Source organism: Chaetodon auriga, chromosome 17, assembly GCF_051107435.1.
Source record: "Chaetodon auriga isolate fChaAug3 chromosome 17, fChaAug3.hap1, whole genome shotgun sequence".
In the NCBI taxonomy this organism is placed as follows: Eukaryota; Metazoa; Chordata; class Actinopteri; order Chaetodontiformes; family Chaetodontidae; genus Chaetodon; species Chaetodon auriga.
This window is the reverse complement of record NC_135090.1, coordinates 5,740,263-5,757,235: the sequence shown is the minus strand read 5'-3', so window position 1 is coordinate 5,757,235 and position 16,973 is coordinate 5,740,263. Positions and strand designations below refer to the sequence as shown.

At 40.7% G+C, this 16,973-nt stretch overlaps 1 protein-coding gene across 2 annotated transcripts in view; it reads right to left on the bottom strand.

Moving 5' to 3' along the window:
• Nucleotides 1-1,351: 1,351 nt before the first annotated feature.
• fam135b (family with sequence similarity 135 member B) overlaps nucleotides 1,352-16,973 on the bottom strand; it is a 46,446-nt gene continuing 30,824 nt past the window's right edge. For both annotated transcript variants that reach the window (XM_076754180.1, XM_076754181.1), the window contains exons 11-20: nucleotides 15,930-16,003; nucleotides 15,688-15,842; nucleotides 12,710-14,696; nucleotides 11,199-11,365; nucleotides 10,787-10,878; nucleotides 10,565-10,662; nucleotides 9,457-9,608; nucleotides 9,201-9,311; nucleotides 8,493-8,606; nucleotides 1,352-5,063 (exon numbers count right to left, since the gene is read on the bottom strand). In XM_076754180.1, the coding sequence (XP_076610295.1) occupies nucleotides 4,858-5,063; nucleotides 8,493-8,606; nucleotides 9,201-9,311; nucleotides 9,457-9,608; nucleotides 10,565-10,662; nucleotides 10,787-10,878; nucleotides 11,199-11,365; nucleotides 12,710-14,696; nucleotides 15,688-15,842; nucleotides 15,930-16,003 (3,156 nt within the window). In that variant the 3' untranslated portion in view covers nucleotides 1,352-4,857. The remainder of the gene's footprint in view (nucleotides 5,064-8,492; nucleotides 8,607-9,200; nucleotides 9,312-9,456; nucleotides 9,609-10,564; nucleotides 10,663-10,786; nucleotides 10,879-11,198; nucleotides 11,366-12,709; nucleotides 14,697-15,687; nucleotides 15,843-15,929; nucleotides 16,004-16,973) is intronic.

The following is a 16,973-nucleotide window of genomic DNA, read 5'->3' as shown; positions in this document are numbered from 1 at the left end:
TTAATGTCGTTTCACTTGGAATAATTTGAACATTTTAATAAAACAGCATCTTTTATTTTTTCTATACCGCAGAAGATATGATTTAATGTATCTTCAGATGTTAGTGTTTGCCCGTCCTGTTCTATTTCTGTAGTTTCTGGCCATAAAGCAAATTGATTATGATGATATCTCACCTCAATGCTGCTACACTGATACATGAAGCCTTTCAACTGAATCCAGCAGAGGTGATTGAACAGGTCGAAACCGAATCCCCAGTTTATCGAAAGCAAGTTAGTTAGGAAATAAAAGAAACTGAATGCACCAGAATTGTCTCCTATGATTCTTCACTGTATTTTAAAACTGCATGGTCTGAGAGCCGTAATAAGCATAAATGGACACATTTGGACCAGAAGCGCTGTGAAATCAAATGGATACTTAAAACAAAATACTGGCCGATAATATTATGTATAGTAGTGCAGGTATAGCTGTAGAAGAAGGCAGTCGGTGGACCTGAGGATTTACTTTTGTCAAATTGGGTGATAAATTCACTGTTCACTTATGGTTTCAGTTGAAATTAAGGTTTTTAGAGAATATGCTAAAATGTGGGATTAGCTTAAAACCTGTTTCACAGAGAGGAGGATTAACCCACTAGAGGTGTGGGTACCTACATGTTCCCCCAGGTTGTTTTGCTCAGACACCATCCAGGATCCACAGGATGTTTACTGTATGTCATGTTACGTATGTGTGTTAGTTTCATAGTTTGATTAAACACCATGTATTCAACTCAACTGAAGCCTTAAAGACGTTAAATCCCAACCTGATTTTTCTGCTTTTTTTCATTTCCATTACAATGAATGTTTTGAAAGTCTTCAACTGATTTTCCCATTACTGGCTGTTATAACCATCTATGTTTGAACTATAACAATATATTTGATTTTACTCATTTTTTTGTCCCTTTACAGTCCACAGAACATAGGTGATCAAATCTGCCCTCTGCCAGGTCAAATATTCAGTTTTTAACACATCATAGTACTCATGTGAGTTCATCTTAAATGTACATGGCCTTCGGCGATGGCCAGCCTCTGTAGCTTTATACCCTAAAAGTACAATATTAAGAACTGCCTTGAATAGTAACTTGATACCATGGTAGATCATTGAAAAATCTCTTTAGTTACTAGATGAATGTCAGATTTTTAAAAGTGTCTTTTCATTGCCTGAGACCAGTCTACTACAATGGACGCTGAGTCTGAAAGGGTTCATTTAGTTTGAATTGGGAGGGAAATGTCACAACTGAAGGCTAATGTTACAAAATTAAATCAAGCGAAAAATAATTTGTAACAAAAAGGATATTGAAAGCCGGGGAACAAAACAGTAATGCAAAAGGAACATTTTTATTGTAACATCATATCTGTTATAATAATACTATGCTATATATATATATTTGTATTTATATTTTTACATGGGACACAAGCTACTAAGGAATACATACAGTACAGTCAGCAACATAGAAAAATATTAGAGTAGTATTGGCACAGATGAAGTAGTATTTACTGTACTTTACATGTTATACATTCAGCAAAAGAACAGGACAGAGAGAAATGATGATACATGTTCCTCACAGTGAAGTCAAACATTTTTTTTACATTCACTTCAAACACACAAAGAGTGCTCTAGCAATGAGCAAACTGATATCACATCACTTTCAAACACATCCTCCTCCACCCTCCACACACACACACACACACACACACACACACACACCAACAGGACGCTCAGTAAAGGGCAATCAAATACAAAAAGGTTCAAGTCAGCTAGTTTTGAAGGTTGACAGCACTTGCAAGGATCTATTGGATTTATGGATCACCTCTGAATTCACTCTCACTTATTACAGCAGCAGAAATGCACAGATATATTTAGTCATAAAAACAACAAAAAAAAACAACAATGCTCTACCGAATGTGATGTAAATAAAATTCTCTCTGATCTAACACTCCACCTTCAATTGAAACCTTTTACAGGACAGCCATCCATCTCATGAAACAATTTCAAACCTGTATTTGCCCTTGAACAGGCCAATGTCAGTACCACAAGCACTTCCCTCCGTCGATCACCGCTGACCCTATTGAGTAAACACACATGGTCCTAAACGCAAACAAGCTAAAGCCTCATCCATATACAGTATGTGCATGTGTGTGTGCGTGTCTGTGTGTGTGTCTGTGTGCTATGGGGAGGTTGAGAAATGATGCATGATGCATGGCAGCTCCTACAGATTGCTTACACAGCTTTGCTTAGTGGCTTTTTGAGAACGATCTTTGCGCCCTAAAGGAGCCCATTTGATTAGAGTCAATCACGGTGACACTCTGCTTACCAGCGCCACAGTAACAGCTTGGAAACAAAAAAGAGCACTTTGGGATGTCACCTTTTGTACTCTTTGAAGACGACACAATGCTTGAATGGTCCTGACCGACAACCATGGTGAGTTTTAACAAGGATGCGACCTTTAGATCTAAAGAAGCAGTACATGTATATACCGAGAAAAAAAACACTTGGGGAAAATAGCTGTTTATATTTTGTCAAGCTAGTGGAGGTTGATTCAAGGTTGTCAATAAAGTGCACTTGCCAACAAACCAGTGCAAAGGTTAAATATAGCTCTCTGTATATACATAACTACATATGCAGCAGATGCGCAACCATCGCTGAATATGAGACGCCTGTGGCAACACTATGATAACAGATCTCTAATGTCAGAATGTAAACATCATTTGATGGACAGCACAGTGATGAGGAAACAGTCCTCACCTGTATGCTGGAAAACGACATCTCTCGCGTCACGCTCGAATGTGACAGCAAAGGTTGTGAAACATATATTTATATATATATATAAAAAGCATACATATATTTGATTTAGCCGATGAGATAATTAAAACATGGCACTGTACATGTTCAAGAACATGAGACATGTCCGCTAAGATAGAGGCTTCCCTGCTATCACCATGCATCATAATGAACTTGGTTTATACAAAATGACAGTGTGTGAGGGAGACTCTTGGCAGTGGGACCATATTATGCAAAACCATTCAGTATCCCAGAAAACAAAACCAATGACACCCTGATTTACACCGTTGAAAAAAGAATGAATTTCAAAGTGTCTTGTGGAATCTATCCTTGTGTAGACAATTTTAATCTACAATTTGAAATGGCTCATTAAGAAAGTAAAGGTCATTAGAGCATAAGATTGGACTGTACAGTCATGGACAATGTGTTTCTTTTTCATTTATGTATGCCTATTTTCTATCAATTATATGAGTAAGCCTGTTTTCTGTCTTCCTGTCACGCGATTCAAAGAGCAAAATGGAAATAAGTCCTGTAGCGTAATTATGTTACAATGGTAGTTATGATGCTGTAGATTTGCTTTATTACAGTTAGTAATAAAGAAAAAGAATTGGCCATTTGCGAAACCACCTCCCCCAACAGCAATTGTCCAATCATAGTCTAGCAACTGTAACTATGCACAACAGGCCTCTCACACTTTGGATCCGTCCTGCTGTTTATGGGATTTGATGGAAGTTAACAGTCCAGCAACCTAAGCAACATAACCAAAGATTTTAGCCTGCAGTTGCGAAGTCCTCATCCAAAGGCCTTTGTGTTTTTAACATTAAAGTGCAAACATTCAGCTTGACAATACAAGTACATATGTTAGCAAACCAGCAAAACAGGGCTATGTTACAAAGAAATCTTACATTTTTCTGTAATGTAGTGCAGTCAGCTGGAGAAAGCAGTTCCAAGCAACATGTGTAGCTAGCATTAGCTAGCTCGCTACAGCTGATGACATCTGCCAGCGACAGTTGTCAAATCAAGGACCCACTGTTTCAAGAATTACTTTGATTGTATTCTGCTACAGTTATTATAAACTGTACACTGTATGTGCCATGCAAGAGTCTGGAAAGATTGAGGCACAGCAACAGTGACTTAGTAGGGCAGGGTTAGGCAAATGATCAATTCATGAATCTAGTCAATCGAGCCTTTAGTCAATCAGTGCAAACAATTAAAAAGTGAAGGCTAACACAAGGAGAGCCATTTGGTATCAAGATCCTGTATTGCTCAGTTATGCTGTAGCCTTATGCTTGCTCTTCATGGTCATTGAGTTAGGTTGAACTGATGTACAATTAAACATAAGGAAATGCATGAAAGAACAAATATCCACTATACTGAATTATAGGCTACATGGGGTAACACTGCCTCGATTGTATACTTTATAAACACTCTGATTTTCATTTGATAGACTGGTTAACAACACAACAGATCACATTTAGATGGACACTTACACTGTAGACACACATAAGCAGATAAAAAATAAATAATTTAAACAATATATTCATTTCTGTAGAAAGGAACATCCATGTTTTGTACAACAAAATACTTCATGTACATTTAAGGGGATAAATGCTGCGCATCTATTGCCTTGGTTCTAAAGATAGTTTAAGACTATCATCGGTGTAACTCAATCATCCAGGCTCTAAACCAACTCTAAAGGGAAAGTAGTTAAATGCTTTCGACCACAATTAGCATCTGTTAGTGTTCTGGCTGAGAGGTTATTCATAAGGCCAACAAAACATCTACAATCAATCCTGTGATAGATGTTTTGTTTTGCATGGCTACACGTCAAACTCAGACTTCTGAGTTAGCAGTTTAAACAGTCAAAATACACTGATCTTTTAATAACAGCTGCTAACAATCCTAACACATGGGATATACAGGCCTTGCCTCTTCGATACCAGGGATTATATACATTGAATATACTGTACAAAGTGAAGGTAAAGACCTTATCCTCCAATTGAGCTCTGTGAGCCACCAACAGGTTCTGTCCTGTAAGCACCTTTATTTGAAGTAGTTCAGCCCTGCCACTAAGAAGAACTTCTCCAGGAAAAGCTCAGAGTCCAAGACAGCGATGTGGGCGGCACGACCAATCAGAGTGTTGGCTGTGTTGGGCAGAGCGTGGAACACATTCTGGCGAATGAGTCGACACTCTTTAGCCTCCACAAGTGGCTGCAGGAGGTTGTTGATCATCTCAGTGTACACGGGCCCTTCGGTGCAAAAATGAGGAAAGTTCCGGTAAGTCCTACTATGTACGTGATACATCTTGTAATTCAAATGGCAGCCAATAAATACTGTAGTTTGTACACGCATTGCACAAGATATAATGTATTAAATAGTGAGCTTTAGGTGCTGGGACCAGCATAATATTGTATTAAGGACATGACGACCACATGCTAACATATGCCTAATTGGCTAGAGTTCTTCATGAGGAACTTGATCGATCACAAGCTGTGATCAGCATGTGCCCTGGAAATTCAGCATCTCAGTTATGTAAAAACTGAGACATATGGATGACTTGCTGTATGTTCTCTTCACTTATCAGGTGTGCTGATCAAGACAACTCCCAGAAATGTCCAATCCGAGTGAATCCACCGAATCATTTGAAACAAAACAGTAAGGAAAACTGTCAAAAATGTAATGAAATGTATTATTAGTGATGCACTGGTATAATGCGCTGATCCGTATCTGTGTGGATGCCTTATTTAGTGGAGTGAGTATTGGCCAGACATGACTAATCTACACTGACTATAGTTCCTTTGTTGCTGATGTCACAAAAATGTAACAACACAATTTTAGAATCCAAGTATCCCCTTATGATGTGGCGCTGTAGTTAAGAAGTGGTGTGTCACCGTGTGCAGCCTCATCCATGTTACACTTTAAGTGAGCTGACTTAACTTTTGTTGAACAGCAGCCACTGTGGCCACATGTGGCAATTACAGGATAACAGTATATGCTGAAACAAGGTTGTGCTACTTTGTTTGCTTGTTGGAAAGAGCCATTCTACTGACAGACTACTGAGTCAGCGGACTGACTTACTGTCAGTTACACAGCAATATCTATCTGAAGCTCATGGCATTTAATTAGTCTCAAAACCCCTGCACATAAAAATCAGGCACATAACTGGAGTGCACAGAACAGTATCCGCAAGCGGAAAAGCATCCTCGTGAGGGAGCATTTCTACTCCTTATGCACACATAAGGTGTTGCGAGCACAGGGTTGTGATGAGTGCGAGCTTCTCTTCAGATCCCTGCAACTGATCAACATTCACTCACTCGTCAAGTTGAATTTTGAGACTTTGGAGGCGAGGAGGGAATAGATGCTGGCTGATGTTTCCTCTCCTTTGAATGGTCACTTTCAATACCCACTGTCCTAGCTTTTCCTAACATCAAATATCAATATTTAATATCAGGCCTATAGTGCAATAAAATAAACCAAATCAGAACCTTCAAACAACATTAAAATAGAGTCTCTTAAAGATGTTAATTTTAAAGGTTACTTGTTCTAACATGCAGCCCCATGAAAATGGTTGTTCTCTCAGACAACAGCATGGTTTCGTCTGTATTAGTGATCAAGCCAAGCAGCCAATCAAAGGTCCTGGAACTGTCTATTCCATCCTTGCCTCCAAATAATGTTTGACTGCCTGAGACATGCAAATCTTGTGGGACAAAGACGGGTGCAGTTGGGAGCGCTAGGCACCACAGCTGCTCACTACGAACTGTAGAAGCAAAGTGCTTGATGGGAAATAAGTTGCCAGTAGGTCAAGCTGAGGGCTCATTGGGAGTTCTTACCTTGTTCCACTGATACTGGTAGCACAACCATCGTAGTGTTACCATTTGTAATCAGTCATTATAAATGGTCAGGGAATAATAATTGCTGTTTGACCTATAATTGCAAGTAATTATGTATACATCCATATTGTAGAATATGGGGGGTTTTAAGGGCCAAAACTAAATATAGAAATACATACACACATTTATACTTTCATGCAGCTTCCTGCAGCAAAATAAAAAAATCTGTCAACATCTTCAATCAAAAGTAAGTAAACCTGGTTTGCCTTTGATAATAGTTGATGTTGCACATTAGCTTGCTGGTATTTTGCTGGTCCACAGGTGTAATATGTAATGCTGCGCTACTACTGGTGCCTCACTGCTCAATTTGCCTCGTAATGGTACACTCAGACTCCAAAGAGCTTTGAGCATAATCTTCAATTGTGTCAGCTGGCAAGTCAAAAGGGCAGGTCATCGAGCGTTGCTGTTGCAGCCCTCCGTCACCCTGCAGCCTCAGTGCTGTACTACCTCCTTACGGATCATGAATACAGCTTCATTAATTTCTGTGTCAGTCAGGGCCGATATCATTGCAATTCGTTCAGCAAATCACTCAATCTGATCTAAAAAAGCATAGGAATTGACGTTTGACTCCATCTGTTCAGCTGCAGCCAACATATCTACCATTGTAGCACGCAAGATTTCATTAAGATCAGCACCGGGTGCTGCCATCTTGACTTAAGTAAAAGCCACAGATTCAAGTTCAACCACTATTCGCAGGGCAGAGTCCGCCCCCTGACTTTTGATGGATGAAGCTGACAGATTTTTTATGAATTGCACTATGGATAAATTATTAAAAACAGATGTAAGAATGTGTGAATAAATAACTAAATATGTGAATAAATACAATTATATAATTATTTCTTTATTGATATGTTTTGTTTTGGCCCTTAAAACCCTCCACAGGCGATATAATACAGCCTGCAGTATAATAAAGTGCCTGCTGAAGAATTCTGTTTCACACCAAAAGGAACAATCGCCTACATCTAAAAACACAGCAGGTCAGTTCAATTCAGGCAGGGAAGACAGACACACGGTAGCAAATGATTAGCATAAGTTATTATTCACCATTGTTTGGTGTTTTGCAATTGTTGCCAATAATGCTGCTGCTGTGTATATTCGTCATTTGATTTGAATTTTTTTCTTATGCTTTTATGTCTTTATTGTATCTCTGCACTTCTGCAATAAACCATAAACCATGAAAATGTTTCTCACACAATTTAAGTGATCTATAAAGTGAAGTCATCAGTCAAGACACAATATCAGACTTTTAAATTTATACTGATACTGGTAGTAATTAGTTCCACAGACTGTGTTAAGCATGTCTATACCCATTCAATAATAGTGCTATTTATACTTCATCCTCTTCATCAGCAACGAAGAATGTTACTTCAGCCATTGTTCCTCAAGATACCATTCTGTGCACTTATATTACATGCATGCATCTGATTTTTACTGTATGTGTGTGGGTTTTGATCATAATTGAACATCATAGAAGCTTGAAAAAATTAGCGAACATTAGCCACCACTACATGTCATACCAGAGCAAAAAGGGCTGAGCAAGGGTCCGCTTTATTGCTTCTGACTTAACTTTTAATTTGGAAGATGAATGATGTGTTAATTCTTTGTTCAAAAATGACATACTGCCACTTTAAATGAGCCCAGTTGCACACAGTGATGTTTTCAGATACACTGCTATAGCATTGGTACTCAGTGTTCGCACAGCTATTAGAAGAGTGGAACTGTTGTTCTGAAACATTGAAAAGAGAAGAAAAAAGAATCAAACATAGCAGTAATATATGCACTTCTGACCTGTGGTCCTGTCTTTCAGAGCAGTTTTGCACATCTCTATTCTAGCAGAGTGGAAAGGAACATAACGGTCCTGTGGAGATGCCACCAACACCACGTTCTTGAAGAACTGCAGCCCTAAAAGGACACAAAACAAACAAGTAAATGAGGCGGCAGTGTGTGTGTGTGTGTGTGTGTGTGTGTGTGTGTGTGTGTGTGTTTGTGTGTGAGAGAGAGAGAGAGAAAGAGAGAGATGTGGAGAGGGAGGAAGACAGAGGAAAGGAGTGAATTGGTTGTAAAACGCAAAGTACAATCACAAAGTACAAAGACAGGCTTGATACGATAAAACTGCGTTTTTTCTCAAGTCTCCTGTCAGTGCGCTTTTAAGAGAGTGCAGTGGTGGGTTTCCAATGACAGGGTTTGGATCATTTTGTCAGCCTGCCACAGCGCTGGAGGGGTAAAAAAGTGTTTTCAGGCTTATCTTCTTCAAGCCTGTGTGACAAACGACTGCTTTGTTCCACTCACACAGTGGGGAGGCCTCACAGGCCTTTCTCAGTTCGCTGGCAGGGGTTTGAGTGTTAGCGAGCTGACACATACAGAAATTTGACAAAAAAGACAAGATGACAACATTTTCATGAATATTTGAATAGACTGTCTTTCAAATAATGGTCTTAAAAGTGAGGCAGTCAATATACTGTCTCTGTTTCAAATTTGCCCGCTTTCAGTTGGTACCTGGTTTCTGACTCAGAAGATAAAGGAATGTTTTCCGTGGATCAGCGTGATCTCTGAAGGTGAGCTGCAGCAGGGATCCCGATTTCTTCAGCTTCTGCATTAACCACAGACCTAAGCAACACACGTATAGATGATATTCTCAGATGAAAGACCAGATGCTGCTGAGGAGCACAAACATCGAAATGCAGTGCTGCACAGCATTGTAAACACGGCACATCTGCACTGTGTTTTTCCCACAGCTGAACGGTGGCCTCACCTGTGCTGACCAATGTGCTGTTGTTGTACAGCGTTCCCAAGTGTGGGCCTGACAGCGAGAGGAAAGTGTGCAGCTTGGGCAAATAGCAGCGGAAGCGAGGCCTCGTCAGCACAGAGCGGATGATGATGTTCCCCAGAGAGTGGCCGATGAAGCTGTTGGCCGAAGACAAACAACTTTCAGAGAGATAAACTTGCAACTTGAGTGGGTGGCTGGAAAAACAGTGCCTCCAACGCTGCTGACCTACAGTACGACACTGTGCAATATCTTATTATAGACTCTTCTGTGAGTAGGAAACAGTTCCAATGAAGGCTATTTGGTGATTTAGCTACAATATTGTTAATTACAGAAAATTCATTAGCTTGTTTAATGTTTGAACACTGTCAGAAGCAATGACAACTTAATGATACTAACACAGAGGACATACCATACAAATTAATAGTATCTTTCCAGCAGTGGGAAAAACTAGATCCATGAAGCTATGCCTGTCACTTAATTTAATTACTGTACTGTTACAGCTCTACCCAAAATCCCTCATCACAATGTCTGCTCCTTCTCATCTGTCTCCTACTAAACTAAATATAGAAGAAATGTGGAAAGAACCAGATGCTTTTGTGGCAGTCCACTGCTTTTGTCTTTGATGCACACCCTCTAGAGAATACGCCACAATAAAGAAAGATAACTAACTTGGGTATAAACTCTTACAAAAAAAAAAAAAAATACTAAATTGGCACATTGAGGGCAATTAAGCAGCAAGATGAATAGCTTAATTTGATCAGAACTAGGCAACACACTGCTGCATAAAGGAGGTCAGTCTGTGAAGTGAAAGTCAGAAACTTATTGGCGCTGTATGACAAGAGCCTTTCATCAATTTTGTGCCACTTATCCATTCTGAGTTTTTACAGTCCATGTATTGTCATGAAACAGTGATTCTCATAAGTTCAGGCGCTCATGCTGAATCCTAGTATTAACGTTCAGTCTCTGCTGCCATCTACTGACCAAAGAAAATGCTGCTTAAGTTGATGATTGCCCCTGTTCTGACTTTGCCAAATCAATCACGAGTACAGTCGTTAATGTGTGTGTTGCACAGTATTAAAGCTGAGCGTCTGACCTTATCCTGCCGATGGTGAGATTGTACAGCTGGATATGCTGAATGATCTCATCCAGCAACCTGTCTGTCATGGTGTCGAAATCTGCAAACGTGTCGATCTGCAGGGAAATGGCAGAGAAAAGCACAGCAGTCAGCGCTCTGCAAATTGCCTTAAAGCACTTTCAGAAAATGTGACTGTACAGGTTATCAATTTGGTCCCATCGCCTTCATCTACAAATGTACCTGGTTCCTTTCAGACATGAGGAAGTCCAGCCTGGATCCTGGCAGTCCTAACTCAATAAAAGTTTTCACCAGCCGAAGGTCTGCGCTGTTTCCTGGAAGCAAAGAGGAAATTACACACACGGTTTCTGGCTCAGCTCTTATGAAGACTGCCCATTAATCATTTAAGAGACACCTGGAACCAGTTTTAAGGAATTAGTATTCACGGACTACATAGTGCAAAGTGAGATTTTAATTTTGTAGGACATACTCTGAGAGACTTCATTACATTTACAATGCTAATAATACACTAAAATCTAAAAAAAAAAAAAAAAAAGATGTACAGTTTCATGCGGTGTCAATTTAATAACTCTTACATTCTGGCAGTGGGATTGGTCTGCAGTGAACCAGAATATTCAGCTGTATGCGGACTCACCATCAAGCCCGTGGACACACACCACAAGGTGTATGCCGTCATCAAACTCTTCATCGTCCTCCTCAGGGGGGAAGTAGGGCAGATCTGATGCCAGGAGAGGAAGGTCGCTGTACAAGCTGGCCTGAAAGCTCAACTCTTTGAACAGCTCCTCTTTGGCTTTGTAGAAACTGGAGAAAAGGGAAATGGCATTTGGAAACAACAAACGAGATTAGAATTAAACTGAAAAAGAACTTTCCAATAATGCGCAACGACAAGCAAATCATGCACAATCATTACATGTACAGGGATAAAATGCTAATCTAAGATTTTGTTTTACTCAAATAAGTTATAACACCGATGGTACATCTCTCAGAGGTGAATCACTGCGACACTTTTCTCCCTTTGTTCTAATATACAATGGAAAACCTGCCATGCAATCTTGTATTTGATTAATTTTAGTTCACACTGCCCACTTCCAAGCCAACCAAGGCTTAAACAGAAGTCCCACAGACCTATAAGTACCTTCTCTAAGTTTCATTACCCTGTCATCCTGCCAGGTTACAGATTTTAGCAGCGGAGAAGTCAAAACAAATCGGATTTCAGTTCTTGTACTTTCAGCTAATCATGATGGATTTGTCTGCACTCTTTGATGTGGTTTAATACACTCAGGAGGCATTTCACCTCGTCTTGACTTCCTCGCTTAAAATTTGCCCTCACTTCTGTTTGTTATGCTCGGCTTTCCAAGTATGAGAAACTGCCAGCTTCTTGCACCAGATGTCAAGAGCCGTCTCCACATACCCATAAAACCTTGTGTTTTGGCCTTGTTTCCTGTAGTTGGTGTGGATTATCATCTCACTCCTACAAAGTTTTCCTTGGAACAGGGCTTGCATTTTCTGAAACATTAGTTACCAACTCCCAAGTCAGAAAGCCATTATTCTCACCTGCTTGTACCCAAATACATAACACATTTGAACATGCATGAATGCATCTTTAATGTCCAACAGAAATTACAAGGGCCAACCCTTTTTGCTGTGAAAAATCAGTGAAAAGTGTTGCTGTTAATGTTTTTTAATTGCTAACCCTAACCCTAATGGACCAAAATCCCAGGAATACTCCTTAAGCCCCCAAACCCTTAAGTTGGCCTGTGAAGGTCTATGTGTTTTTGGTCTGAACTGACCAATATTGATATTTGCGGGTAAGTTTAAACTGTTCAAAGCTACAGTTGATTAGTTATTTTGCTATCTTGTCTACTACCATCAGCACTTTCCCCATAGCAGATATCTGGATGATACCTTGTTTAGCAAGATGAGGTGCAACAAAACACATATGTCTATGCTTGTATGCAAGAAGGACGCATTAGCTAGGAGCTAATGTGTGCTGCAGTCTGTGGCTCTTTTTGCATTGTGAAGCTGGCTGCTGGCTGTTAGTGTCGTTGTCTGTCAATGCAGATAGAGATATAATGACATTCTGCCTGCTCATGCACAGAAAAAAAAGTCCTTTACTAACACAGTTTAGCTAAAACATAAACTCACTTTAGCATCCGTTCATTGGTCTCGTCATCCATGTTCAGGAGATTGAGCGAAGACGAGGAGATGATACCAAAGGAGCCCAGCGGCTGATGGGTGATAGGTGAGGTAGCCTGGCGAGCGGACATTCCACTAATGGATGGAGAGTCTCTCAGAACAGAAGAAAAGGGCAGGCAGGTCGGTGCACAGGACACTGACATATTCACCACCTCCACCATCTTCTTATTCACGAAGGCCAGCCCTGAGTTGGGGATCTTAGAGGGCTTAGTCTGGCAGTCTAAAGGCTCTTTCTCACTGGCTGATATCCCATTCAGGTCAACAGGTGATGTGATATCAGTGACTATCAGCCCTGTAAGGTCACTCGGCCTCTGTGTGGTGGTGGCATTGTTGGGCACATCATTGGAGTGTTGAAGCCCTGAAGGCTCTACAGGTGTTTGGGAGGGATCCAGACCCTCCTGGTCTTCAACAGTAAGCAGTTTAGTCTGATGGAAACTTTGGCACTCATCTCCACTGTTAATTCTCTCCTGATCTGCTGCACTTTTATACACACATGGTTTGCTTCCACAGCTGCAGGGCGCTGCTTCCATTTCAACGAGATGCACATCGTCCACTGAGGCGCTTACTCCACTGATGTGTGTTTGATGGTTCATATTCTCCCCCTGGCTGCCAATAACAGAGCTTTCCTTCACATGAGGGCTTTCTACAGACTCTTGTAAAAGCAAGACTTCAGACACACCACTTAACACTGACTTGGTTGCGTATGTCTCTGACAGGTACTGTGAAAAGTTTGACTTTTCAGAGTTAGTATTACCCTTGAGAATATGGCCAAGATTTGTTGTTAAACTCGGATCTAATTGAGATGATTCAGATTGCTCTGAATTCAGGTTACTGTTTAATGAAGAGCAGTTGATTTTAAATGAATCCTTGTGTTGCACTGAGCTCCTAGTGTCTGTTTCCTGGTTGAGCAGTACATGGTCCTCCTCAGTGTCTTCAGGGCTACTTATCTGTGGTGCAGAGACTGACTTGGTCAGTTTGCTGAGCTGCCTCTGCTGCTGGTCCTCCTCATAGGGCAGGGAGCTAATAGAGGTGAGTGAGGCCTGTATACCTGCACTTGGAAGGCTGCCATTGCTCTCCATCTGCAGACCTTCCAGAGAGCTGCGGTGGACCGGGTGGCGACACACTATTTGCTGTGGAATCTCCCGTTCGCTGGAGAAGTCTAGAGGAGGTCGGCCTCGCAGTGCGGCCTCCAGGGGCCAGGCCACCGAGCTGGGCTCACTCTCAATACCTGAGTCAGAAATAACAGAGGACGAGCGCTTCATGATCTTGGAGCCGACCAGACCTCCACGGTGAGTCATCTCTTTTCTGAGATCACCGGGAAAGGAAGGCATAACTGGATGCGCATAGGCAGTGGGTAGGCTGATGAGAGGAACATCCTCACTCTCATCATCCATGGAGTGATTTAATGGCATGGCAATATCAGATTCCTCTTCATTGGTTTCACTTAAATTGCTTTCATTTGTGGCATCATGAAGTTGGATGGTATTTTCTGTTACATGATGACCAGGAGACTCATCACTGCTCTTATTACAGACAATGAGGGGATTGTGGTTGGAGGAGAGAACCAGGACTTCCTCTCCTCTATCTGGATCCACATCACAAGGCTCAACTGTGATGTGCGTCAAGCCAGAACTGCAGTTCTTTTCAACCTTTTCCTCTTGTTCCTTCAAGTTCACTGCCCCTGCAAGAGAGGATCCAGTACTGTCCTCAGTACGAATGAGGTTCTGGGTACTTCTGATGTCGGTGCTGGTCTTACTCTGCTCTGCTATGAGTGAGACATATGTGGGCAAGTCCATACAGTCATCGCTATCCAAGGGATCCTGGGGTATTGCTGGTGATCTGGCTCCTTGGCCGCTTTCAAAAATCCCAGTGGCAGGAGCGGTGGCAGGATCTGAGTTGGTCTGCCCATCAGTGGTTGGCACATGTGATACCCACTCTGGAAGGACAAAAATATTGCAATTCTAGAGTAAATGTTTAGCCTTGAAAAGCAATAATCACTGAAATCATATTATGATTTCTTGTGATTTTTGTTCTTGTCTTTTGTTTTCCCATCATGCACTACATGATGGGAAAAGTTGAATCATACAGTTCTAGTGACTGTGTATTATGAGTCATATTTACAAAAACAATGGACACCACGTCAGTTAATCTGACTTTTATTTCAGTAGCTTCATTGTTATACTGCATATAAAAGTGGTAAAGAAAATACTTTTCGAAGTAAAGTGCTTTACTTGCTCCTGTTTATCAAGCTAGTGTCATAAGAAAATAATAATAATAATAATAATAAAAATATGACATTAGACACTGAATAAAGCCCCTGGAAAATGCACACAGCACAAATGTGAGACTTTAAATTAACATCCTTCACATGGAAACCCCGGGTTTGACAGCATATAAAAGTGGTAAATAAAGTGGACAATAGAATGAATAATAAATATATATTCTTTGAAATAAAGTGTTACTTTTAGCATCAGGCTTTAACTATACTTCCCTCTCCTGGTATGCAATGTCTGCATGGCATGGTGGCTGTGTTTTTAAACCCACTGGGAGTTTGAATTTGAGTTTTGACCCTTTGAGGTTCCTGTAGCCAGTCATTGTGTAGTGTTTCAGTTGCAGAGTGGGAGATGGAGTTAGCAATTTGAAGTCAGCAGCTATTAATTTGTTTCTGCAGAGTAGGAGATATATACCTTTAAAGCATGAGCAGACATGTTGTTTTATGATAAGCATGTGAAGTAGAACAGATTGTTTGTTAAGATACGAGCTGGCTCATTTCAGTTATTAAGTGTTAGGTTGATATTTATATATAAAATTGATCCAGGAATCAAAGAAAATATTCAGGAATTGCACAAAAAAACAAAAAAGAAAAAGGAAAAAACGAATCATGTTGCTACCCTATCCCTGATATTCTTTGCCACATTTTGTCTTACCTGTTTGTGGAGACTCCACATATCTGTCTTCAAAGATGATGGGCAGGCTGTTCCAGTCTCCATCAATGTCCAGGCACTCAACAGGTAAAGGAGGCATCTTGGTCAGGTAGTCGGAGCTCCGCACTTCTGCAGCTATCTGGCCATGTCTGTTGATTCTGAATCAGCAGAATAAGATAGTAAATACTACAGTTCTCTCCATTCATAGAATAAATTTGTCTTCTTCTGAGAACAGTGGCACTTACAGTTCCTCTTGAAAAGTCAGAGATATCTCTTTGGGGTGTTCAGTGAAGAAGTATGCCTCTGAAAACCTCCTGACCTGGTGTTTCCAGAAATAGACAAAGCAATTTTCACCTTGGTGGAGCCTCAGTCTCATCTTTAATCTCGTCACAACACAAGATCAACAAAAAAAAAAAAGATTCAAATCACTTCTTCCAGTCTGTGACACAAGCTTGCTCCAAAAGCTTTCTCCTTCTCCGGCACCGATTAGGGATGCATCATCCTTGAACGTCAGCCACTGTGACAGTCACATCACCAGGAACACTATTTCTGGTGTATTTTCACCCCACAATAATTACAGAATAAGTGTTAATTGAAATCCTAACTCTGCTGGTGGGTGGAGGCATGACAGTATCCCCTCAGGGTAATCTAATACCAAAGCAAACATGTTCATTATTTTCAGACAACTGAGACGAAGCAGTGCCTCATAAGAGAGCCTTGAGAGCTACTCCACTGTGAAGCTCATATTCATATTAAACAGCCCAGTGATTAGATAGAAATTGCATTGGAAATTATATTATCTTGCTCAGCTGGGTTTAACCTACTGAAGTCTAGAATGGCATCTTATCATTTCCCTAATTCCCTTTGTAGCACTCACAGATCACTGGGATTCTCCAAAGCCATAGTTCTGACCTTTGACTCAAATTCATTATACACTTGTCCCAGTCCAACATGGAGGTGTCTTTCTCATAGCAGCTGGTTTAAATGTTATTTTTATATCCGGAGATCATTTTAGTGTGGTGCAAGAAAATTGTATTCAATAGCTTCTAGGACCCTTAAGAAAACTGGTCCCAATATGCCTTCAGGAGCTGCTTACAGACCTAAAATGTCAATAGTTATGAAACCATTGTGATTGTTCTGTAGTATTTTTGTATTTAGTGTGGGTGCTGGGGACGGAAATGGCTAAATTTAAACGTATCAGCACAAATCACCATCATTGCACTCTAATACGGAGACTGTCTGGACGGTGGCTCAGACAACGCAGAGTAAATGTTGACGTTGGAACATTG